General features: G+C 39.1%; 1 protein-coding gene across 4 annotated transcripts in view; it reads right to left on the reverse strand.

Annotated features, from left to right (window-relative positions):
• PRDM6 (PR/SET domain 6) overlaps positions 1–24,156 on the reverse strand; it is a 91,001-nt gene extending 66,845 nt beyond the window's left edge. For all 4 annotated transcript variants that reach the window (XM_054033193.1, XM_054033191.1, XM_054033194.1 and 1 more), the window contains exons 1-3: positions 23,975–24,156; positions 22,668–23,184; positions 11,335–11,642 (exon numbers count right to left, since the gene is read on the reverse strand). In XM_054033193.1, the coding sequence (XP_053889168.1) occupies positions 11,335–11,642; positions 22,668–23,175 (816 nt within the window). In that variant the 5' untranslated portion in view covers positions 23,176–23,184; positions 23,975–24,156. The remainder of the gene's footprint in view (positions 1–11,334; positions 11,643–22,667; positions 23,185–23,974) is intronic.
• Between the last annotated feature and the right edge of the window lie 900 nt (positions 24,157–25,056).

Below are 25,056 nucleotides of genomic sequence, written 5' to 3' on the forward strand. Positions count from 1 at the left end.
CTGCAGTGGAAACTGAGCAGCCTCCACCTCCTGTTCAATGCATGTTGACATGCCCAGAGATCTGGAACATACCAAGGCCTCATGTGTTAGACCACAAACCAGGGAATGGGAGGCAGCAGTGAAAATACATTGGGACCCAATACAGAGACTAGACCTCAACTTCATCATTAAAGGTCTCATCCTGCAAGGTGCTGAGCACCCCCTTTGTGGTACTTAGTAATTTGTGATATTGGGATTTAAAGAAAGGTAGAGAGGACTAGCTCGCTGTCTGAAGGGATGAGGATGCTGCTGGCAGGCATGTCTGAGGTCTTAGTCCAGCATTCTAGTATAGCTGCCCAAAAAGCTTACTGCAGCACTAAGTAATAAATAATGGAATTTTTTGAACATGTTTCCACATAACTATTGAATTGTGTCTGCATATTCACTCAAAAGTCAACAGTCTTTGTCAACTCAAAAGTCAGTACTGCCTGCTACCATTACCTGCCTTGGCAAATGTTTTGAGAAACTGCTTCAATGTCATCTGCTAATTCTGAACTTGGCTTGCAACAGATGTGGTCAAGATATAAAACAACTATCCCTGTTATGAAAACATTTCAACACTATCAAAACCACGTTTAGAGCATTAGCTCTCATTCACCATACTTTAGAATATAAAGCAGATAATAATAAGTACATGAGTCATTCATACAGAGGTGACATAATTCAAATTAAATTAACTGCAAATACTAAGTACTTTGAAAAAAATCAAGGCCTTATGTTTTGTGCTATCAATACATTTATTAAAGATTTCACCACAGTGTGGAGCGAGTTAGACCTAAGCTCAAATATGGATAAATAGAAGGTTTCCCCAGAATTACAACATTCACTAGAGCCAGCTATGTCCAGAATTCTATGGGTCTTATTATCTACCTTTCTTCAGTGCAGCATCACTATCAGAGGTATGATATTGCATTACAGAATTACTGATGGTCTCCTAATTTGTATTTTTCTGAAAATATATAGAAGGATGGGGTAGGAAGGAGTAGTTCCACTGAAAAGGTTTTCACAGATTCAATAGTTCAGTTGTAGTAACTTCTTTGCCTTAACCAGTGTCAGATCATAGGAACACAAACATTCACTATCACACAATGAACTGTGCTCAGTCTACCATTGATAATCCAATTTTTCTCACCTGTGGCTTCATTTGTCACAGGCTGTCTCTGAAAACCAGAGTAATCTATGAGGATAATACAGAAGGAGAAAACATGTAGATGCCACAGTGTCAATACTCGTGGACAACAAATGGTTAAAAATGTTCCACACTGCTCTATTATGAGCATAAGGTATTAATCTCACCTAGAGATTATGATCTCACTATAAGAAAAGTTTTAATTTGAATCAATCCCTTATTTACAATACCATCCCAAAAGTCAGAATCAGTGTGCCAACTGGTGTGATTTGAGTAATAAACCATCCAGGATATCCTATGTTTACTACAGAAGCTATATATTCAATAATCCAAATTCACCACTGGTGTAAACAGCCATAACTCCTTTGGCTTCAATGGAACTGCAACACTGAGGTCAACAGCAAATTTGGTCCATTATCCTCATGGACACTGAATTCACCTAGAACAAGTCTAGAGGATTCCAATTTCACCCCCAACTCAGAACTAATAAAGGAAGTGTGATAAGTAGCAGGTGACCAGAATTCCTAAATCCTTAAACTCATGTGTAACATATACTGGATATTTCCTAACCTGGCATCAGAGAATTGAACTAGCATAGTCACCTTGTTTACCTTACTCTTTCTGTCCTTATGCTGACCATGTCAAGATGAACCAATACAAGGCCAGTAGAGTCATCCAAACAGATCTTTGTGATGCAAACAAGACTGGGCATCTCCCAGTGAGGGAATGACTTTATCAGCAACCAATCATGCAAGCAAGTAATGTGCCTGAGCCCCAATCATTTATTCCTAAATAATCAAATATGCCACATATCATATGCAGATATCAAATATCTGCCACATATCCCTTTCTCCCATGGGAGTAATAAAAGGACAGAGTCATGTGGACATAATTGAAGCCAATCTAAAAACAACAGAAACCTTAGGCATATATATAAAAGACATTTTTTAAAAATAGCAAACTAAAGACTCCACTTTTAAGATTGCCAGACATAATGGTGCCATAAGAAGGAATATCTGCTACGAAACCATATTGCTCTAAAAATCTTTGTGGCAATACCAACAAACATTAATACCCTCACCTCCACAAATGATCCCCTGCCATAACTGCAGGCAGAAAATAAAAAATAGCATATATGTGTGTGTGTGTGTGTGTGTGTGTGTTATTTTTTATTTATATATATATTTATTATATATATAAAATCAAATTAAAAATCATTCAAGGATTTTGACTTAATCAGTACATTAGATTGGCTGAATATATTTAACCATATATTTATTTATTTTACATAAAATACATTTCAATACTGTTATTAGTTTGTTTTAAGATTATACTAAAAGAGAAAAGATTCTTAATTTGAATAAGCATTATTTTATTTCCCAATTTCATTGCTTTATAATAAATACACAGTATAATAAATAGTGGTCTCAAATTTCTTCTGTGGATATAATAAAGTCTCGATGACAATTAATGCCTGATAGACTGACTCAGCTCTGCTTTACAGTTGCATAATTGAAACCAAAACTGTTGAGACACATATATATATATATATATATACACACACACACACATATACGCAAGCGCACACATATTTGATAGATAGATAGATAGATAGATAGATAGATAGATAGATATGCTCTACATTAGTAACACCTAGCTGAATTACAGTTAAATTATTGCCTGGTATGTGACCATTTTGCCAAATCTGTGTAATAAATATGCAATGTAATACACACCAGAAACAAATGTGTTCTAGATTTTTACAAAACACTAAAAAGAGGAAAATGTATTTTTGATACAGATGTTTATCTAATTAAACACAGTGTATTATTATGCAGTCACTGAAAATACCGTCTTTTTTCCAAACTAAAATGTTGGCCTTAGGTCAAGCTACAGCATATCCATAATCAGGGTGCTTTTAAGGTAATTCTGTCCTAATCTTATCAAACCAGTGCCGGGTGTACACTGAGATACAACCTAGAGGTTCTGTAGTGCTTCTCAGAGAAAATGCCGGCTTCTTATCTTGGAAAAGTGCTGATTTTAAAACAGTGAGTAACACTGCTGTACGGTATTCACTCTGTCCTGAAAACCTGACTGAGACACCAATGAGAGTTTTGCCTAAGCAAGAACTGACTAAGGACTGCAGGATTTGACTCTATATGACCACAATTAGCATGTGGCCTGACACAAACTAGTTTGTTGCCAATTATGTTTGCCTGAACATAATCTACATTTTTCAAAAATAATGTAAAATAACATCTGTTAAGATGACAGTGTCCAGATATTTTTATCAGGCATATTTCTGATTTTTCACACATACAGAGAACATTATGTTTTTTTGTGGTTAATGGTTAAACAGTGGATTTATTATATTTGTTCTGGTATAGGAAAACTTACTTCAAGGGTGTATTCTCATTGTGACTTAATGTCTTTATTATATCTTCTAGAAATAATTGACCCAAATCAAGTAACTAAACAGTATATCTATTGGTTAATTAGAACTTTAAAAAGCAACAAATAAAACACATTATTGACTTTTATATCTTCAATCAAATAAATATTTACAGCTGCAATTTGCAAAAATTATTTACCTTTCAATAATGGATCACACAGAGAATATGCACTCTAGACTCCAATGAATGTCTAGATCAGCAGCAAACAAATTACTGGTGAAAGGGGAAAAAAAGCTTTCCTGCTATCATTGCAGCCTATAAATAGCATGCCATCTTATGTGGGTCTCCTTTAAAGATGTGTGGTCTTTTAGGTTAGTAGACTTATTTCAATGCATAATTGACCTTGAGATGGAAAACAACCTCACAGTAGAGAGGCGTCCTATTTTAGTGAACAATGACTATAGATATTAGAGGACATGCCTGTTGTCAATGCTCATTGCTGCAACCTGCCTATACCACACTGGGACAATCAATTTTGTAAATGATTGCAATAATCAAGGAAATTGCCTAATTTATAAATCCTTGCATACAGCATTTTAATGGATTCTTACATTTTAATGCTGATGCCTTCAGAGCTAAATGAATTGTTGTCCAAACTGTCATTACACAAAATGATAAAAACATTCAGTCTTGTAGGTAACTATATCTCATGGATATTCAGACCATCAGGACACAATCACTCATTAATGACTTCTATGATAGTTTTGCGTTACAGAAAAACAGGAACAATGAAAAAGCCACAGTTTCCTTGTGAATGAGCCTTTGTGGAAAGTTTTGGAATTTGCATGAATCACTTAAAGTTGAAAATTTTTAATCTTTAATGAATCCGTATCATTAAAATATCCCTAGTTTTTCCTGCACTGACATTTGGCTTTTCTTCTTCTTTTTTCCATACAGTAACATGCTACCTCATTTCTGTAACTAAGGACCAGCTCCAATGCACAAACTTTCTGATCATGAATCATATAAGCACAAACAATGTTAATACTAAAACTGCACAAATGCAAAGCCCAGTGCCATGTGCTATTATTAACAGGTAATTCTACGAAATCCACCAGAAACTTGCTCTGCATACTTAACTTGGTTCCACAAATGTACTTATACGTAGATGGCTATTTTCAGTTAAACCTTGAGCAATTGATTTCAGCCAATAGTGTGCTGTCAGTACTTTACTTACTGCTCAATCTCACTAACCTGACATTTATGGTGTACTGATTGGCCTCTGTCAGTGGTGGAGGTTGTAAATTCACTTTGAAAAGCTTTGTGTTAACAGCCTTCAACCAGGCTCTGAGAAGAGTACGAGCAGGCAGGCTGACAATTGCTCGACCTCCTGCCCTTATTACAGTGAGTAAATCAGGCTTTGAGCCATTAGGCTGGAGCCTGAGGCCTACACAAAAAGGATTGACATGACTAAAGGTCAACCTCTGTCACACATGTGTAACAATTTGGATAATGGAATTCTGTAACTTATCTGAAAAAGGTGGCAAATGCTTAGATGGAAAGTGTATGTTAGACTGGATTTTCCAGCTTTTATGTTAAGTAGTTATTCAAGAGTCTGTATTTTTTGTCAATACGCATCTGATGCCATGAAATCTGAGAGGATAAAAGGTGTAAAGAAGTGATCAAGATAATTCTGTGAAATACTGAACATCTTTTCCATACTGAAAAATGTGTTCTGCCTTTAGGCACAATGGATTTTTTAATGGTATCTATCACCAATATATTATTGGTATCAGGTATGCAATATATTTAGGGTATACATACACATCATTAAAGTGCTACCTTTATTCACATTTAATCAGAAGTGAATAGAAATAATTCACAGTTAATGGTACTATAAATTAGGAGTAATTTTATGCCTTAAAAACTAGATTTTTCTCAAAAAATGGAGGACATGTGCATAACTGATATGTGCATGACTGCTACTTAAGGGTTTTGCAAAGCTCACATTCTCTTCAGTGGGAGTGGGATTGGGCGCTATGGCAAGTTAAATTACTTTTTGCTATATGTGTTTTTAGATTTGTGTACCTAGAGATATAATAAGTACAGTATACCAATCAAATAAATACATTGAAGACAGAGGTATGAATGACTTATAACAAACAGATAAGATGATCCTAATGAGAAACACCCAATGGGCTAAATTTAATTGTCTGATTAAAGGAAACTATGTTAAACTTAAGCTAAGATAAGCTTTTATATTTGAAATCAAAGAAATTTCAGATATAGTTTTGATTTAAACTCTTCAGTCAGGAATCTATAAATTACTAAAGATACTGGAAGAAATGTGATAGTAAATAATCATGAAAAACTGACTGGAGCAAGCTGCTTTATAGCAGCTTAGTGCAATTATCTCCTAAAGTGCATACATTAAATATGCTGTGACCCTGAATGTGATCTTACTGAACTTCTAGCTAGCTGAGTTACTGAACACAATACTAGCAATATTTCCAATACACAGAAGATGGTTTTAATATATATATGATAAAAACAGAGTTTACCCTAAAAAGAAGACATCTTATAATCATATGAGGCAAAACAAAAACAGCAGCACCAGCTGTTACTCTGCATAATTTAAGACATCATAGTAACATTACTAAGGTTTATTTTGAAGGCAAAATTATTTGAATTTCATGAACATGACATATTTGAAACAGAGCTGACAAGCCCTCTAGAATATCAGATGATGGATTGCTGAGAAACATAATTTTCACTTTAATAGAACTATGGCATAATTCTATCCCCTAGTGCTTTTTCTGTATCAGGCAAATTTAGGCCAAAACTATAGCTTTGAGAGTATGAATGCATATGTATCACTATAACTGGAATGAGTTCTTAATTTAAAGGTAATGGTTCTTTCTATAGATGAATACATACAAATGTGTACAGTATGGGGTCTAGCTAATATATGTCTCATTATATTTCCTTATCTTGCTCTCCCTGAAGTCCATGGCAAAATTCTCATTGACTTCAATGGGAGCACAACACACAGACATATCGTACCACATTGAAAGGACAGGAGGATTTGTCCTTATACTACTGCCAATTAATTCTGTCCATCTTGAGGGCAAAACAGAACTACTGTGTTAGCATTTTGCAATTATTAATAAATCTCATTTTATGTGTGTATTTTTATTCACCTCTCTAAATAACACTAACAGATATAAAAGGTAAGATCTACACATAAAAGCAAAATTTTAAACTACATCTAAAATTATGACATAAAATCAAACCACAATGAAGTATAACAATGTAGTTGATATCTCAAGAACAATTTAACTGATTTCCAGCATATAACACTGATGAAGGCAAAATGTTACCAGTATAAAGAGGAAAAGGCAACTATGAGATTCAGTCCTTCAATATAACTATCGCTGCAATTGCAGTAAAACTTTGCTTCATCTAAGTGATCAAAATGGTTCTTCTATTAAGTATTTTTTGAGGAAGAGATCCATTTATCGTTCAGTTATTTCTAGGATTTATGGAGTCTGAAAAACTTTAACTACTAAAACTTCTGTATTTTATTTCAATAGAATTTTAAGTGTATCCCGTATGCATTCCTTAAGTCTAGTCTTATTAAATTCTGATATTAAACAGAAAGGGGAAACCATGTGCAACTAGATTAATTTATCTCTAGGGAATAAGGACACATTAATAATTGAGATAATGTTTTCATATATGTTAGAATCAAGTGTGCCTTTTCACTTCTTTATTAGAAAACACATTAAGGGAAAATTATCTCATTCTCATCAATAAGACCTAATTGCTGAGAAAGTCTCTGTTTTCTTTTCAATAACATTAGAAGAGGATTGTTCCCATTACTTCAAGATGAAAAAAAACATCAGAAAAGTTATCAAGTACTGTTGGAATAAATGCATGTATTACCAAAGAGAATGTTTACTTAATACACTCAGTACTGTTTTCCTTTTAAACAAATCAGAGTTTATTGTATCTAGATTGAAGTGGGCCAAAGGGCGGGGGGGTGGAGAAGGAGGGGGAAATGTGGCGAGGGAAGAGAAACAACCACAACCAAAATGACTAATATTTTTGGCTTTCTGAAGATCTGATCTTACTGTAGGCTATACAAAATTATCTTGACTAATTGCTAAAGAACTCTATAATTTCCCATGAACACCCATAGATGTCAAGACATGTTGTGAGGTAATGGAATGGTATTTAATTTACTCTGAATTGCTGTACATTGAGCTATATGGATTACATATAAAGCAAACACTGACTGCATTGTGAGAGCACTCATGCAGACAAACCAAAAAATATTTCCATGGTTTTGAACCATATATCAAATGCAATGATTCTGATGTTTGCCACAGCAAAGGAAATAAAAAAGCACCAAATCTGTATCTATGCTTAATAGTTTTTGGAATAGCTCTTCGGTTTATTTAGCACACACTGAAAACAATAAAGAGCTGTAAATTGAAACAAAAATCCATCAATTTAACTTTGCAATGCCAGAGAAAAAAATATTAGAAATCTATTTAGAGTACTGAAAAAAAAAAAAGATATTTACCTCACTAAGATCCATCAGGACTTTAATATTGAATACTCATCTGTAGTCACTTCTACATTTGAATCTGATTTTAAAACGGAGATGGAAGGGAATTAACTACAGCCATGTTTTTATAAAAGGACAATGATGATCCTTTAATTTTTATTATCTGATTTTATTATATGAGATATACTAAAAGTATATAGATTATTCAAACACATTATATTTATTCACAGAAATCACTTTGTAAAACTGCAATCTCCTCCTGGTCTCCTTCCTTTGCTATATTTGTTCTTTAGTAAACATCAGTATTCAGAAAATAAAAACTACCATTTTGAGGGTCAAAATAAACAAAGAATAGCCAAAATTTGGAGGTTTTGTGATCCTTGCATTTTCTTTTTGCGTTTGCAGAAATAGTCTGAGTTCATAAGTCTCCCTGCCCCAACCTATTTTTCTTTTCAAGATTGTTCAATTCAAAACACATGCAACGCATGCACACACACACACACATCATCTTTTTGCCATAAAGGAAGCCTGCACAATGTGGTTGGGATAGAAGAACAAACCAGCACAAAGCTCAGGTGACACTCGTAACTAGACAGTATTTGGGATTTACATCGGCACAGAATTTATTTTTTCATTAACACTTTTTTCTGTTCTGTTCTCTGCTCTCCCTGCCCTACACCTCCCATTGCTTTCTGGTTTTCACTAAATATTTTTCCATTTCCTCTCTGTTTCCCTCCCCACACTGTCTTTTGCCAGTGTCTCTATCAGAGGACACAATAACACGCACATTTCAGTTGACCTTTCAAAACCACAATATTTAAGTGAACTTGAAATTAGGCTAAAAAATGGTCACCTTGAAAAAAGTTGTCAATATTTAAAACTTAACTTACATAAAACGTGACCGGAGTCTAACTAAAGAATCAAAATATTGGGAAAAAATTAATTATGTAAATATATAGGGCTGAAATCTCAACTTGTGTAAAATATCTTAATTCTAGTGACTTCACTTGAACTGATGATTAACAGAAGTTGAAAATCTGACCCCTAAATTTTATTATTTCATATTCTTCAGTTTAAGACAATATAAACCACCAATACTATGTCAGAAATAGTATCAAGTCCTGTTGCCACATTACAGTGTATGCTCTATAAATGAGTATGAATAATGTGCCTAAATGTGCTCCCATAAAAGTCAATAAGAGTTTTGCAATTTACTTCAACTGGAACAAGATTTGACCCAATATGCAAAATAGGTGAAATTCTGACCCCACTAAAGTCATTGGCAAAACTCCCATTGACTTCAATAGGGCCCGAATTTCACCCAATGCATTTTGAAACTTGCTGGGGCTGATCTTTCAGCCTTTATGTGAAACTCTCAGTGGCCTCAATGGCAGATTTTGTAAGAACTGTAGAAAAAGGCCTTCGGTATATAATTATTTATTTGTATTGTGGTAGTGTTCAGGAACCCAAGTCAACTATGATCGTGCTAGTTGCTGTACAAACACATAACAAAATAACAGCCCCGACTCAAAGAGCTTACAGGTCTGCTGTGAATGAATACAGTACATATTTCCATGTTTGAATCCATAATACCAAACATCTAGTAAAAATCCTATGACAGTTGAAAATACACTTGGAGACTAATGCAGCGCTCACTGAAGTCAATGGAAAGATTCACATTCTCTTCAGTGGACTTTAGATCAGGTCCCTAACTAGCAAACACTTCTCTAACTTCACTATCTCAGCAAGTTAACAATGATGATTTTGCTTGTTTAGGTGCAGGGTTGGAGCCACTGATTTCGCAAATACTTCCTCCTCTTCTGGACGAATGACACAGTCGTACCAACTCTCTTCAGATGTCACTCCCCTTGATTTCAGTGGGAGTTCTTTCCACAGAGGACTTACAGAATCAGGCCTGACATTTTCCAGCACAAAACAAAACTGTTTTTAAAATTCAAGGGACAAAAATACCCCAGAAATTATGTTATGAATTAAGGATAAATGAATGGCAAAAGGATAGAGAGGTCAGAATGCCATTCCTCTTTTTATAATAAACACTTAATTCAATAAATACTGGGACATGATGAGGGAGGGAAGAGGATACTTTTGTTAGCTGTTTATTGTTAAAGCTCTGTCTAAAATCAGCACACTTTGTTTTCTTTTTTTTTAAACTAACTTACCAAAATGCAAAACTGCTCGACACAATCATTTATCATCTGTGTAAAAATTATAGCTTCCTGGCCAGCATAATACAGATGCTAACTTTCAACTTGAAGATCATTTGTACAGCTGAATATTAAACTTCTGAAAATAGGCATTCCTCAAATGGTGCTGTGCCCGCAAACCCTGATTTATAGCAGAATAGTGACTGGGGAAGCGCCTGTAAGACCAAGTGCAATATAGATTTTATGATTTCTTAAACCAACCTGGAATCTACAGCCAACGTTCATCCAAACTACACCAAGCTTCCAAATCCTAAAATGCCTTTACACGGATCGTCAGTGTCTACTGCCAAATAGCACTGCATTCCTCCTTTCAAGAGGATAGCTACTAAGAAGGAATTGCCAAACAAAAAACTAAACCTGGATTCTGAGCAAGGATGCTGCCTACAGGACCACAGGAAAGATGGTCAGAACTAAGCACACTAGTGCAAATGTGGCCCAGAGTTCTAAGTGTTGGTGATTACCCTCATCTTTAACATGGGAGTGTAAAAAACAGGAACTGAGTCCCATCACATTTCCAGGCCACAAAGATGACTGGTCTGAGCATGCAATGTGCCATCTCAAACTAAGTGCCCTCCACTCAAATCAAGATGGAGCAACACATATTGGCACCAATCATCTCCCTGGGCTGCAGCCACTTGGATAAAGATGAAAGAAGTACTGTATGTTGGGACTATGGCCGCCTCAGGCCATATCTCCATATTAAAGATAAGAGAATGTGCAGCAATCTGCCTCTTTTTTATGCAAACTAGGTGTAGTTCTAAGGTTCCCATTAGTTTGCCAATGGTACCTTCAATTGGAGAAAGTGTGGGCAAGTCCTTCAGGTATATATTACTGATTACACATTTAAATCCATTGTGGAGGCTTTGGGGTCAGATCAATCTAGCCATTATGTACAAAGGAACTAAACTGTATGTCCTACATACAATGACACTCTGAGAAAATCAAACTTCTATAAGGAACAGAAAGATGACTTACTTCCCAGAGGTGCTGAGTGTTCCTGATGGCTCCCGTTTGAACCTTCTCCGGCAGAAGGACAACTCCCTGGAAAGGCCCAATCCATGTGCCCTGCTGGATCCTCTGAGCAGCGCAGATGCCATAGGCCAGACCAGGCACAGTGCTGGTACACAGACACACTTCCCGGGGAAGATCCCTGAGCCATTCAGGGATCTCAGGTGGAGGTGCTGCGGCTGCAGCACTACTAGTGCCCACTAGGCGGCGCAGAGAGTGAAGTGGCCCATGCATGGGGCACTCACCGTTGCGATTATCAGCACACATGTCACATCCTGTGAGGCAAACAGGAAAAAGAGTAATTAACTTGGTATTATCAGGTTACTACCATCATCTCCACCACAGACAAGGACCCATACATTCCTCCACCTTTTTATCCATTTAAAGACATCTAAACACACACACACTTTTAAATGTTGCTTACTCCCTTCTCCTAACCTCACCAAAGCCCTTAAAAGAGAAATGCGAGAGCCTCAGCAGAAGCTCTGCAGACATTCTGCAAGCACAATGTGTTCATTGACCTGCCAAGCCTCACTCACTGGGACAGAGTTTCTAAGATTAGCTTTTTTGATTAATACAAAGGCTGTTTTAAACATCTGCCTCTTGTGATGAAGGATTTAGTAATATGCTTCAATGAGACATTTTATATCTCATTGATGATTTTTGAAGCCCCCCCCCCAACATTCACCTTGCCACAGCTCAGTTCAGGGGTGTTATTGGAATGGAATTTAATTTTATCCTTATTTCTTATAAAATATTAGCTCTAGTTCCACATTACCATGTGTATGCATGTATGCTTATTTAATACAAAGAAATAAAGGAAAACTCTCAATGGTAAATTATATTAATGAAATCTTATTCATTTGCTTTCTTACAGTTCAATCTGACCTTTCCTGGATACCACAAAACAACTTTAAGAACATTGTTTTATTGTACAATAATACATGTTTAATGTCTACTATAGCAGATGAGGATGAGGATAATAAGACCATGTTTGGTGATGCAACCAGTTCCTAATAAAAAGACCACTGTGTTAAAATACTGATTACACTAACTATCCCTATTAATGATGGCTCTATATTTTGGGAAGATCTGTCTGGGATTTTCTTTTATAAACAAAGAAAATTTTGGAAAAGTGTTTCCATTACACATTTCTACATATGCCACGAATGCTCGACTTCCAGGAAAATGTTTCATGCTCAGAAAATCCATTTCTCTGGAGATATATTGAGTTAATGTAATAATAAATCTATTCAACTATGTTACTGTCCTCAGAACATGTTATATCTTGTAGCACAATTAAAGTTTTTATATGAATCTATTCCAGAAATACAAACAAAAAGCAATAATTATACTACAGTATTCACATAGCAATTCATGGCTCTTCCCCTAATAATTTTACATTAGCCACATGCATTCTTATAAAAATAACACAAACTATTCACCAGAGGGCCTGAGGTTTAGTGGTCTAACCCACAGATTTGGAATAACTAGACTCCCTGGAACCACAGGTTCAAATCCCAGCAGGACTGACTCAATCCTTCTTCCTTCCAAGGTAGATGAATTGAGTAGTTCCATGCCATTTATTATGTTGGAGTCTTTCAGATGAGACCTTAAAAAAACCCGTCTTTCTACTCTGCATGGACATTAAGGGCTACATTTTCAAAATACAGTCTCTATTTGTGGAGTCACAAATTCTTGCACATACTTCTAATTGCCCATATTTCTAAGCATTATCATCTACTGTCCACATGTAAGTCCTAACACATGCAAATGATAAGCTGAGAAATTTGCAAGAGTTAGTGAATGACAAAGGAGGCTAGTATGAAACACCCTTGAACATTTGTCCGTAAAAAATCCTGGAGGGCTTCTATGTGTCCTTAAGCAAATTTCCATATCTCCTACAAGTATGCCAGTGCCAGTTCACTGCTGTCCTCCACCAGAGAAGTGGCTTCAGTTAAGTGATTCTATAGAGAGAGAAGTCTGTATCACATAACTCTTGTGGAAGAAACCCAGGGAGGAGGTGGGATTGCACAGGAAACTCTTTGTTTCATCTCATGAAATTCCTAATTCGTCATGCAATCTGAAAGAGAGGTTTGCAGGACCATAAATGGGAGCAAAGAGAATGGTTTTCAATATGTGTAGATATCCCAAAATCCATGTGGAAATCTTGATGTATGCTGCTATGTCCTTCTCACCCATGTTAAGGCCACTCCCTCACCCAAGAGGGTTTGACAGCATGAACCAGGAACCCACAGGAGTTAGTTCTGACAGAGTCAGCATTAAAGTGGCAAATAGTTTCCCACAGATATGCCAGGAGATGATGCCACATAGACATATGTCCCTCAACCACTCCCTTTCCTACACAGCACCTTTTTCAAACTATGTGGTTTGTGCTACTGATGCTCATTTCCCCTTTCTATGTTGACTTCTCCTATGGGCCTATTTGCACACCTTTCATTTCCTCCCAGCCAAAATATGGCCCAGAATTTTTAAAGAACTTTGAGATCCTCTGATGTGAAATATGCTTTATAAATATAAAAATGTTATTATGCAGGGTTTCTTTTATTAGAACATGTTTTACTTCAATATATCATTATAACTTATTTGTTTATAAAACCTCATTTAAAACCCATACCAAAACTGTGTGTAAGCTAAAATATTTGTACCTCATTTTTGTCAATTACCTTTTTATTTTAATAAAAAGGTAAAAATATACAGCAAAATATATAATATACAAGAAAATGTCTCATCATATCAGATAAATTCGTTCTCTCTCTTTCTCACTGAAAATTTAGAATTTTGTTACTCACTAGTCTTGAGAGAGGATATTATGTAGCAAACACTCTCCATACCAATTCCCAAAAGCAAACACACATCTAGATAATAAAGCTTAGCAAATCCATGTTTGTATTTTCAAAGCTTATTTGGAAAGTAGAGAAAAATATCACAACATCCTATCTCCCGCTTCCCCCAGAAACCTAAGGGTCAAGGAATGATTATGACGACCCCAATCCTGCATTTCTTGCATACCAAAATTTACATTGCAACTGGAGTTTGATATGTGTAAGTATACTGGACCAGGCCCCCAAATGGCAAAAAAGACACAACTGTGAATTAAGTACTCTTTTTAAAAAAAATCTGATTGCTCATTATGTAATCTACAAAAAAACATTCTATAAGAAAGTCTCAGGATTTAAGGAAAAGATGGCTAACCAAAATCTCAGTTAGCACCCAGAGCAGACCCTTGAACTATGAATAATTTGTACCCTGCTTGATGATCTTTTAGATGTGTAACCTTCTCCCAGCATCCTGGTTATTAATGGTCCTCTTGGAGACACAATGTCTGCAAAACAACTTGAATAAATGAAGCCAAGGCATCTTCTTGACTCTGTCCAGGTAACTCCAGTATCAGCCCCCTGTACCCTGCCACCAGGTACACATCATTTTTCACACGCGTGTGTGCACACACACACCTTTTAGAACCTCCCCTGATTTGTGCATTGTATTTTGTATTTGACTATATATGTGGATTAGTAGCACGAAAATCTTTTACACACACACACACACACACACACAAACACCTTTTATGCATTATATTGTGTGTTTGACTATAGATGTAGATTAGTAGCATGAAAACAACCTTTTAGCACTCTCTATCTCCAAGAAATAGAGATTGGGAATTTGAAGAAAAATATAAATGGATGCCATGTCACTGTCACTTGGCCCCAGGAGAAGATTCTCTTTCACCAGCTAGCAAAGGGTACTGCTGTTCCCTGTCCACCAACTACCCCCTGGGAACAGTAATAGGTGATGTTTGGCATCTGCAGAATCTTCTCTTCCTGATGTACTTCTTCCCTTTCATTACTGTTAAGGCTGAAAGACTGAAAAGCTGGATATTTTCTGAAACTGGGCTGGCTAGAGAGTCTGGTGTAAAAGGGAGGAGTGTTGGCAGTGCAACATAAGTCTGTCATTAATGCTAAGCAAGATCGGAAACATTCATGCTTTTAGTCACTATTGTACTTCTATCCCCCACTTCTGATCAACTTACACCCCGAAGTATGAGGATTCTACTGCACTACTGTAGTTCCCCCTCCAAAAAAAAAAATATGTGCAAAGTGAATGCAGAAGGGATTTGCTGGTCTTTCTGTAAATGGTACAGCAGTCCTGAGGTTTTCAGAAGGGTTGCCACCCAGCACAGTAAGTAGCATACCACTGTGCAAGCCCTACTTTTTGACCCTAATGGATCCAAATGGTAATGAACACTACTGGCCTCATCTAAAGCTCATTAAAGTGAATGGAAATATTTCCATTTACATCAACTGACTACTGATCAGGCCCTAATTCAGGAAGAAAGCCTAAAGGAGATGGCAGTAGAAAACAGAGATTTGATGGAAATGGATGAAGCATGGGAGACTTCAGCCAAAACTGGGTATCTCCTGGTAAAATTCAGCACTACCTCCCTGAGAATGCTGGAGTTAACAAATGAAAATGCAGCCAGACTCTCTGGAGATAGCTCACAGTTTCTCACTCTATATCCCCACACTCTGTTGATGGGAGGAATAAGGGGAAGGAAGGAGCAAGGGAAAAAACTTAAATGATCTATTTGTAGAATTTCTTGCTATGGCTCTTTGGGGAGGAGTGCAATATTTTTATCATTTATTCTGCCCCATACAAAAACTGCCATTAAATGAATACACCATAAAGTCTGCAATATAACTCCACACACATACATATACAAATCTCAGACTCAAGCAAAATGAAAGAACACACCATTTCCCCCAAAAGACACAAGCACAACCTCAAAGCACACTAATTTGAATAACAGCAGCACTGTATATTTAAAATGAAAGCCGAATGGATGAAGAAAGTTCTTGAAGGTGCATGTAGAAACCAACATAATGGTATAAACCAAATAACCAGCTGTAACAATAAATGAAAGAAAATACATTTCATCTCAGCAACAATGGTGCAGTTATGCCGGATACCTGCAGTTTGCTTGTATTGAAGAAGTTTGGCCTTTGACCTTGTGCTTCATGATTCACTAGGAGTCTGCTGGTATCCAGTATAATTGCCCATCATTTCAAATGTTATTGCCAACGTATAAATATAAATCATATACTACTAACCCTATCTCTCTGTGTACACAGATAATATACACATCTGAGAGGAAGGTTGTTCTTAGTGGTTAAGGGCCTAAACTGGGAGTCAGGAGACCTGCACTTTGGTTTCCTGACTGCTAAAGACCTTTTATGCGACCTTAGGTAAACCACTTAATCTCCATGTGTCTCAGTTTCCTCATTGGTAAACTGGAACTAATATGTCCCTACTTCATAGGGGTGTTATCAAGACAAATTCATCACAATGTGTAAATTACTTGGAGATACTCTTGTGCAAAAAACCCAAAACCAAACCCATCCCCAAAAGCATTTTGCCCTCCTCATTGATAGGGGATGATCTCTTTTCCTTCTCTTTTGCTCATTTTTTCTTGTCACCAGATTGGCTAATTTTCCATGGGATTATGTGCCAAATTATTGTATTCATTATTAATTATTATTAGTCATAGTATTTGTATTAAACTAAGTCTCCTATCAATATTTATATATGCCCATGACTAGAACTATATGCAACAACAAAGAAGACAGCACCAAGACAGGTAAAGCATATTTCACAATCATTTACAAGCTAGAATTTTTTAGATTGGCTTTCCTGCTTCGTTAGAGGTTACCACCATAGCTCAACCATTAGTAGGGGGGAAGGGGGCTGATTGGTCACTGGCTGGGAAATTGGACCATTTTTTTTTACCTTCTAGAATCTTCTAAGAGGTCTGATTTTGACCAGATGGAAATTCACCCCTTTGAGGGGGGGGGGGGATTTTTTCAAGCCTGTTCAACTTGGATTCACACCATTGTTCTCTCTGGAATAAAAATCTACCTGATTTTAAAGTCCCCTCCGTGGTGTCCCAGAGGGACCACACAGGTAACAGTGGCAGCAGCAGTAAAGCAGAGGAGTTTCTTGCTGCCCTCCTCTCGCTCTTTCTCTGCACCTGAAACCAGCCTTGGCCTCAGCAGAAGTCTCTACACTCAGGCTAAGTTTAATGCAGGCCAGTGCGCTCCGCAAGGAGGAGGAGTTCTGCTTTTTCACTCCCACTCCTTCACAGGGCTCCTCCGTCGCCCTGGTGTTGTCTCCTCCGCATGGCTCCAGCTACGTATAACTCCATTGCCCTCGCTTAGCGGTTTGGCAGCCAGCTCAGCCCTCCTGCCTGCCGCCCGGGGCGGGGGCCGTTCTGTGCAGCCTGTCGCCTCAGCTCGCGGCGCCGCCCAGGCACTCGGGCTCGGCAGCAGGTGCCACCAGGCAGGGCACGCGCCGCTGCTGCGGAGGCACTTTGCGGACAGCGCCATCTCGCCCACTCCCACCCTCCTGGGCTTCCCCGGGCTGCGTGCGGCTCCATCCGTCCTCCGGGGACGGGAACAAGGCGAAGGCATGGCTGCTTAGCTGCCCCCCTTTCCAACCGGATTATGGAATAAACATGCCCCCAGGGATCCATAAAGCTAGCGCAATGCACTAGGGGGAGGTATCCTGCATTGGGGCACACTTACAGCCGCGTGGCTAGGTGATATAGATAGATCGTTAAAAGTATGTGCGTTGTTTTTTTCTTTGCACAATCCCCAAGCCCCTTTTCTCAAACCTGCAAGAGCAAGACCCTCAATCCCTCCCTCCCCATCTCACCCAGAGGGAAGAGCTTTGCCCCTATATAACATCAGGCATAGACCAAAGCGGAAGGGGTAGTTGCTACTGGGGGGTGAATCGCTTCGCTTTAAGACCAGAGAGAGATCAGAAAGTCACACTCCGCCTCACTGATTCTTTATGGAGCCAGGGGGTGGGGGGACAGATGACTCCTGTATGCAGAACAGCGCGGGATGAGGTAGGGTTTTCTCAGTTTTTGCTGGAAAACCCTCACCGCCGAAAATGAAACAGGGTGTTCGGGGCGATGGGCGGGGGCGGGGAGAAGGATTTTGATGTTCTCTGTCTTCGACCGAGTGTATGAAGGAATTAAATTTCAGTGTCAGGTATCAGAAGGTTAGGAGAATATTGTGTGTAGATAAACCTTGCCACCCCCTGCCCCTCAGAGACCCCCATATACAATGTAGAGATGATGAATGGGCTCTAGGAGAGGAGATCGAAGCTCGGTCTGCACTGGCTCTACTCTCTTCAACAAAACTATAGGGCAATTAATTGTGGCTTGTCCCCTCATCCTTCATCTCCTTGTGGCACATATCGATGGAGATTACTGCTGATGGACCATTTTATCACCTTAAATAAACAGTCACCACCTTCTCTAACCTCAATCTAATATATGGCTATCTGCTATGTTTAAGGGTGCTGGGTAACCAATGATGTAAAATAGCTAAATCATACATGTTACCAGCAATCTGCAAAAATGCAAATATTCCCCACACTGATCCACTTCCCTATAATGCTATATATACACTCGCAGCTCCCTGGAAATCGAATAGTACGAGGCGTGCAGACGCTGGTTTATGTGACCCATTCGTTTTACACAGCGTATTTATTACAGCGGCAGGTTGGTGCTTTACAATTAAGAAAGAGGACTCAGCCTTTCCAGTATGAAAGCCTCTTCCCAGGAGCAAGGGACGGCTGTCCTTGGGGCAGTTCAACTTTTCCCCACACTGAAATTTGGTATTCAAATACCCAACCCAGGACCTCATCCCCTCCTATATATATCCCCTCCTTCATAACCCGCCACCCTAATAATTCTGCTCCTTTTAGATAAAGAGCTACTCAGAAAATTGTCCGCAATCGCGTATCTCTTACTCAGGCAACATTACCATTGATTTTAATAGAATCCCATTTCCTTCAATGGGAGTAAAGACTGTAGATTTGGGCCCTAATTAGTTTGATTATTGTGATTTTCTAACTCAAAATAACTCAATTTGAGAAAAAAACAACAATAGACATTTAGCCCACAATCCTTGTGGATTCGTTTAAAAAATGCAACAATTTTCAACTGATCTTTAAAAATCGACGCATGTGTTTGGGAGTAACTTTTTCGCATCTATCTTTAACGTCATAACAGTCCATATAAATGAGTGATGATAGGATATTAATTGACTAGCATAATTGAACAGGATAATATGTAGGATAAGGTAGGGTTTTAGTATTTGTTAGAGTAATTTTTTTTACTATTATAGGGTAAATAATACGCATTTTGAAAAGACGTATTAACTTTACTAACCAAAATCGTCAAAACTACAATCACCTTTGTGATCGTCCATATTGTATAATTCTCCGTAAAATATTTTAAATCAAATAAATTAAATGTGAACCTTACATTATAATAGCGTTTAAATGGTGTCAAAGCCCAAAACTCACTTTGCAACTTTGTATTGTTTATTTAATTTAAGTGATGTATTTATTAGGCACAATATGCAAGCTATTGAGCTAGTGGTGCATGTGAATTTGGAATTCATCATCACTATAGGTCTTTGTGCCACAATATTAATATTAAACGTGTGGGGGAGGTTTTATTTGCAAAGCATCTAGGTCAAGGAAAAAGTTTGAACCAGTCTCTTTTCTGCAGCCCAATAATAATAGTCTTGTGGATACAGACTAACACGGCTACCCTCTGATAAAAGAGACTGTGTTTCCCTAAAGATGTTAATCCAAACTGTGATTCCTGTAAGGCAGAGAAGGAGTTTATTCTTCCTTGTTGGGGGAAAGGATGTTAAAAGTATCATTTAGAGAAGAAATAATGACTACAATGACTTATAATTTCACCGTATTTTTAAGAAGAAGCGCAAACAAAACTAAATCCAAGAAATATCTGTTAGTAAGGTTCCTACGCCTAACCCCGAAAATGTGTACTTCGAAACTTCTGCATATATCAAGGCCCGATCACGCAGTCCCTATTCTGTTATACTATCCACTTACTTCAACAGATCGGGCCCTCAATCTGTTGCTATCTTTCGGGCACAGAACTCTTTAAAAAAAAAAAGCAGCACTGCAACTTCTGTGCTTTTTAAGTGACTCTTTGCCAATCTTGGAACTTCGGTAGATTTATTTGGAGCTAGAACTCAAATTAAAATCTATCACCTCTCACCTCATCCACAAACCACTCTCCTTCCCCTCAGAGAGCCACCTACAGTACACTGAATTAAGGAAGTAGTGAAGCTAGTTGAAAATCAGTTCTACCAAAGATCACAGTACTGTGATTTCTATACATTTTCTTTCGCGTTATATGATGTATGCACCAGCTATCCCAGTGCTGATCAGTTTTCTTTTTGAATTGTGCCTTAATAAGTGAAGAGCATATTATTGTAATTTCCATATAAAATATGTATTATCTCCCTTTTGTTAACATATTGCCCAAAATCACAGAGCAAACATATCTACCTGTTAACATTTCTTATTAAATAATAAATACATAACAATAATAATAAATCTAATATAATTGCAAGGAAAAGTTGCCTACCAAACAAGTTAAATGACAATGCATTTACTGAAGACCTGCAAAATGTAATAATTCTTGCACCATTTCTCCCTTGCTTTCACACGGTGAAAACTATTCAGGCACAACAAGATGAACATTTTACAAACGTCCTTTGTGATCGATGTATTCTTTATGAAATCCACCTTTAATGCTGTGATTGGAAAGAAACTCTGCAGACTTCACCAGCGTGCTATTTATTCCACTCACTCCTTCAAAATGTTCCTTCCAAATCACTTTATCTTTCTTTCTCTTTTTAAAACCTTTATCTTGTAGATTTACAGAGCTGCTCTGAGAAGTTAAACATGTATTGTCTGAGTAGTTTGGTTGGCGATTAAAAGTGCATTTCAAATTCCATTAAGTGCATGTAATTTATGAGATCAGGTTTTCTGCACTGGAGAGTAGAAAATACGCTAAGTCTTTTGGCTACAGAGTAAAATTGAAGCACAAAAGTCACTGAAAACTAAACCGCTATCCAAAACAGAAACATTTGCAAGGCAAAGAAGGAACTAAACTTGTACCAACTTCCCTCATACTCTTTAAGAGTATTAATATCAATGTAATTTAATTAATTCACAACAGAGTGCCATTTAATGGCAACTTTCGAAACAAGTCAGTCTTTGAAATGAAATTAAACAAACCCACATTTTACTTTTGTATGTGTTTATGGCTTGTTGTTGAGTTTTGGAGTATTTTTAATATCTAAAACAAAAGTTCAAAGTATTTTAAGAAGCAGTCTTTTGGGAACAATGCAGAAAACATAAGAGATAAAGATATCTTAGAGCGTTCTACTTACATAGAGACGAAATGTATGTTATTGTTAATAAATGTGATGGGTCAATCCAGTCAATACTTTGAGAAAGTATTAACATGTTTTAATTAATATTATCTATTGAGGCTATTGAAGGTATATTTAATATTTATGAATGCTATAAACAGTTGGTGTAAACAACTTCTAGAAATTAACAAAGACTGTTTAATAATTTGGGTCTACCTCCAAAAAATAAAAAAAATATTGCGGTGATAACAGGATTAAGTGCCTATCAAATCCCATGTACAAAATTGGGTTTGACATCCAATCCGGTATAGGACATTTATACTTTTGAAAGCAAACGTGTCATATTAGATTACTATGTCACACTTTTCAATAGAAATAAAAATAAACTAGCAAGGTGTGATTGATGTTAACAAGCTCTGAAAGGTAAATGATATTCCAAGGTGAGATGGGAGGGGGGGCGGGGAGGAAGTTCTCCACAGCCCTTCAAATGAAAACTTTTCGCCTGCCAAGCGCAGCTGAGTAATTGATTTATTGTAAAAGAGCTAAGAATAATGTCCTGCAAACTTTGGCTTTCCATATAGGCACCAAGTAAGAGAAACAAAAGGAACCACTTCACAATGAATTGCTGTGTTGCTTATCTGCATTCTGAATTCATTTCCCTAAGCACTCTCTCAAAAACTTGCTCCCAGAAAACCTTGTTTTGTAAAGGGCACCTCCCAGAGAAGGGTCTTCGACAGAAATGGAACCTGGTTCTATCAAGCAATGCACTTAAACCTGGCTCTACCAAGCAATGCACTTAAACCTGGCTCTACCAAGCAATGCGACTAATTGTAATTGGCGGGGAAGAGCAGGACATTTGACGCTTGTCAGTGGGAGAGAGCAGGGTGCAGAGCGATAGGGTGCAGGTTCAAGGTCGTTGTTACCCAGTCTTGGGCGTGAGCGGACTGATTTCGGACTCTTTAGGTGTCAGGCTTGCCCTGGGCAGGGAGGGTAGCTGTATGAAGGGGTACATACGGTTGTTGGGGTCACCGGTGTGCTGGTTCAGGGGGATGATCTCCATGCGTTGCTGTCCATACAGGTAATAGTCCAGCTCCTCTGCTGTACATCGAAACCTGGGCGCAGCCCGCTCGCTGCACTTGGCGCCCCCGCCGCACAAGTCTTTGCTCTGCAGGGAGGCCGGGGCTCCGGAGGGGGACTCGGAGCTCGGTAGCGGCCCAAATACAGGAATCTGGGCCACAGAGATCGAGGTCAGCCCGGCCAGGGAAGCGGCGGCGGCGGCGCAAGAGGAGGTGGAAGAAGATGGGGTGGACGAAGAGGAGGAAGAGGACGCGGAGGAGAGAGAGGCTGGCCGCTGGCGGAGGCTGTCAGCCGAGGGATCCGCTCTCTCGGGCGGCGGGAGCTGGGTGAGGGCCCCGCTGCTCTTGAGCTGGCTGCTCTGCGGGAACAGCTGCTGCCAGTGCTGGAGATAAGCTGGATCCACCTTCAGAAAAGCAGATCCGCCTGGGTCGCCGGGCTTCAACATCTCTGCAGCCTAGAGAGCAGGGGAAACGGGAGAGACAGGCGTGAGCTCCTACCTCCGCGCGGTGCCTCCTGCCTGCCCCAAGCCGAGCCAGCGTTCAGAGACACAGCCTCGCGCGGCCGAGGTGCGGGGGCTGTCTGAAAGAGCAGGCAGAACGAAGTGCCCTGCTTTGATTTCTGCCGTGTCCCAGCCTTAGCGAGAAAAAAAAAACAGCCTAGGGTCAGAGAAGTCCCCGCCTGACATACATAACCGGCTCCTTCCGAAACAGGCAGAGAAGGGAACTTTTCAACGACTACACCGTGCACTAAGTGCTTCTCTGTCAATAAACCACAGTACAGAGCTACTGGGTCAGGGGAGGGGTGGGGGTCTGGCATGTACAGCCCCTCACGCCAAGTGTCTGCAAAGAGAGGGGGTGCCACTGGGAGCCACCCCAAAATCAGAAAGACAAGCCAGCCAGCTCGCCATGCCTCCACAAAGCTCCGTGACTTAACTGTGCCCCCCTGCCTGCTGCAAGGACCTTTCTCCATCTCCCCCACCCCGGTGCATTTTTACCACCCACAAACAACCCCCAAGTTCACTTTATAGAAAGGCTGGGAGGAAAAACGATTCTGTATTTCGAGGTCTGTATGTATGAGAAAAACAATCGCTCAGCGGCATCCCTGAGCGAACTCGGCACAGTCAGACACAATTGCAGATAGCGGCCTCGGAGGAGGAAGAAACCCCAAACAAACATCGAAACAGCCTTCCGCAGCTCCCCTGGTGTACCCGACCCAGAGCCTGGCATGGCATGGCTCCCCCTTACCTGAGTATTTCTATTGGCTTTACGTGTGTGTCTGTGCTGTGTGTACAGCCCTAGGAGATCACAAGCCGTACGAGGTTTAAGAAGGGGACTTTTTTGTTATCCCTCGACAACACGAGCTTCCAGGTAGCGGCTGGAAGGGATAAACCTGGTGAGAGCCGAGCAGCCGGGCTCCCTCTGCTGTGGCTGAGTATTTCAGGCGCGTCCAGGCTCCTCTCTGGCAGACTCTGCGCTGGACACGTGGGCTTTACGACAGCACAAAATACAGTGTGTGGTGTGTGTGAGAGGGAGGGAGGGAGGGAGGGAGAGAGACAGAGGGGAAGGAGCGGGAGGTTAACCGTGGGTCTAAACACAGAGCCCCCTTTTTGGCAGCCTCACGCACTTTGTTCATGTTTCATTCTTAAAGATGTCCCCATTCCCTAAACTGGGGGACTTAGGGTACTTAAAACAGGTCTGTTTCCATTAGCACACAGATAGGGAACGGTGGCTAAGTGGGACTTCTGAGATGTTCAGACTTTCCTGCTTAGTCGCTAAGGCAGGACTACGAAGTGTAAAGTTTTACTTGTTTGCTATGGGTTTGTCAAACGACAGCATCTTGAACGACAAAGCGGGACTGCTCGAAGGGACCTGTATAGTAGGCGGTGTTCCTTTCAGTGCAGACAGCTTTAAACTCTTCCTTGTAGTTCGGTGTGCTCAGGTTGGACTCTTTTGTAGATCAGTTTCCTATGACACTTTCATTTGATCGCCTTCATGTATTTGACCTTTGATTTACATTTTGCTTTTATCGTGCAGATGCTACGGTGTATTTTGATTCGCTTCCTTGTTCGTTTCCTTATTAATTGTTCCCCTTTCTCTGCTTTCCTGGTGCACATCTGGTCGCATACACTCCTTTTTTACATTTCTCGGTATAATTTACCTTCTGTTCTCCATGGGTACTTTAATAAGATCCATTTCAAGAGTTCCCAGGATAGGTGGAGAAACCCGCTGTTTTCAATCTGCTCTACTTCTGCCTTAGTTCTCTCTGGACTCGAGAGTTAGCCCGTTCATACTCCAGAAAATCTATACGTACTCTAGTGCACCACACA

This window comes from Malaclemys terrapin, chromosome 6 (genome assembly GCF_027887155.1).
Source record: "Malaclemys terrapin pileata isolate rMalTer1 chromosome 6, rMalTer1.hap1, whole genome shotgun sequence".
Lineage (NCBI taxonomy): Eukaryota > Metazoa > Chordata > Testudines > Emydidae > Malaclemys > Malaclemys terrapin.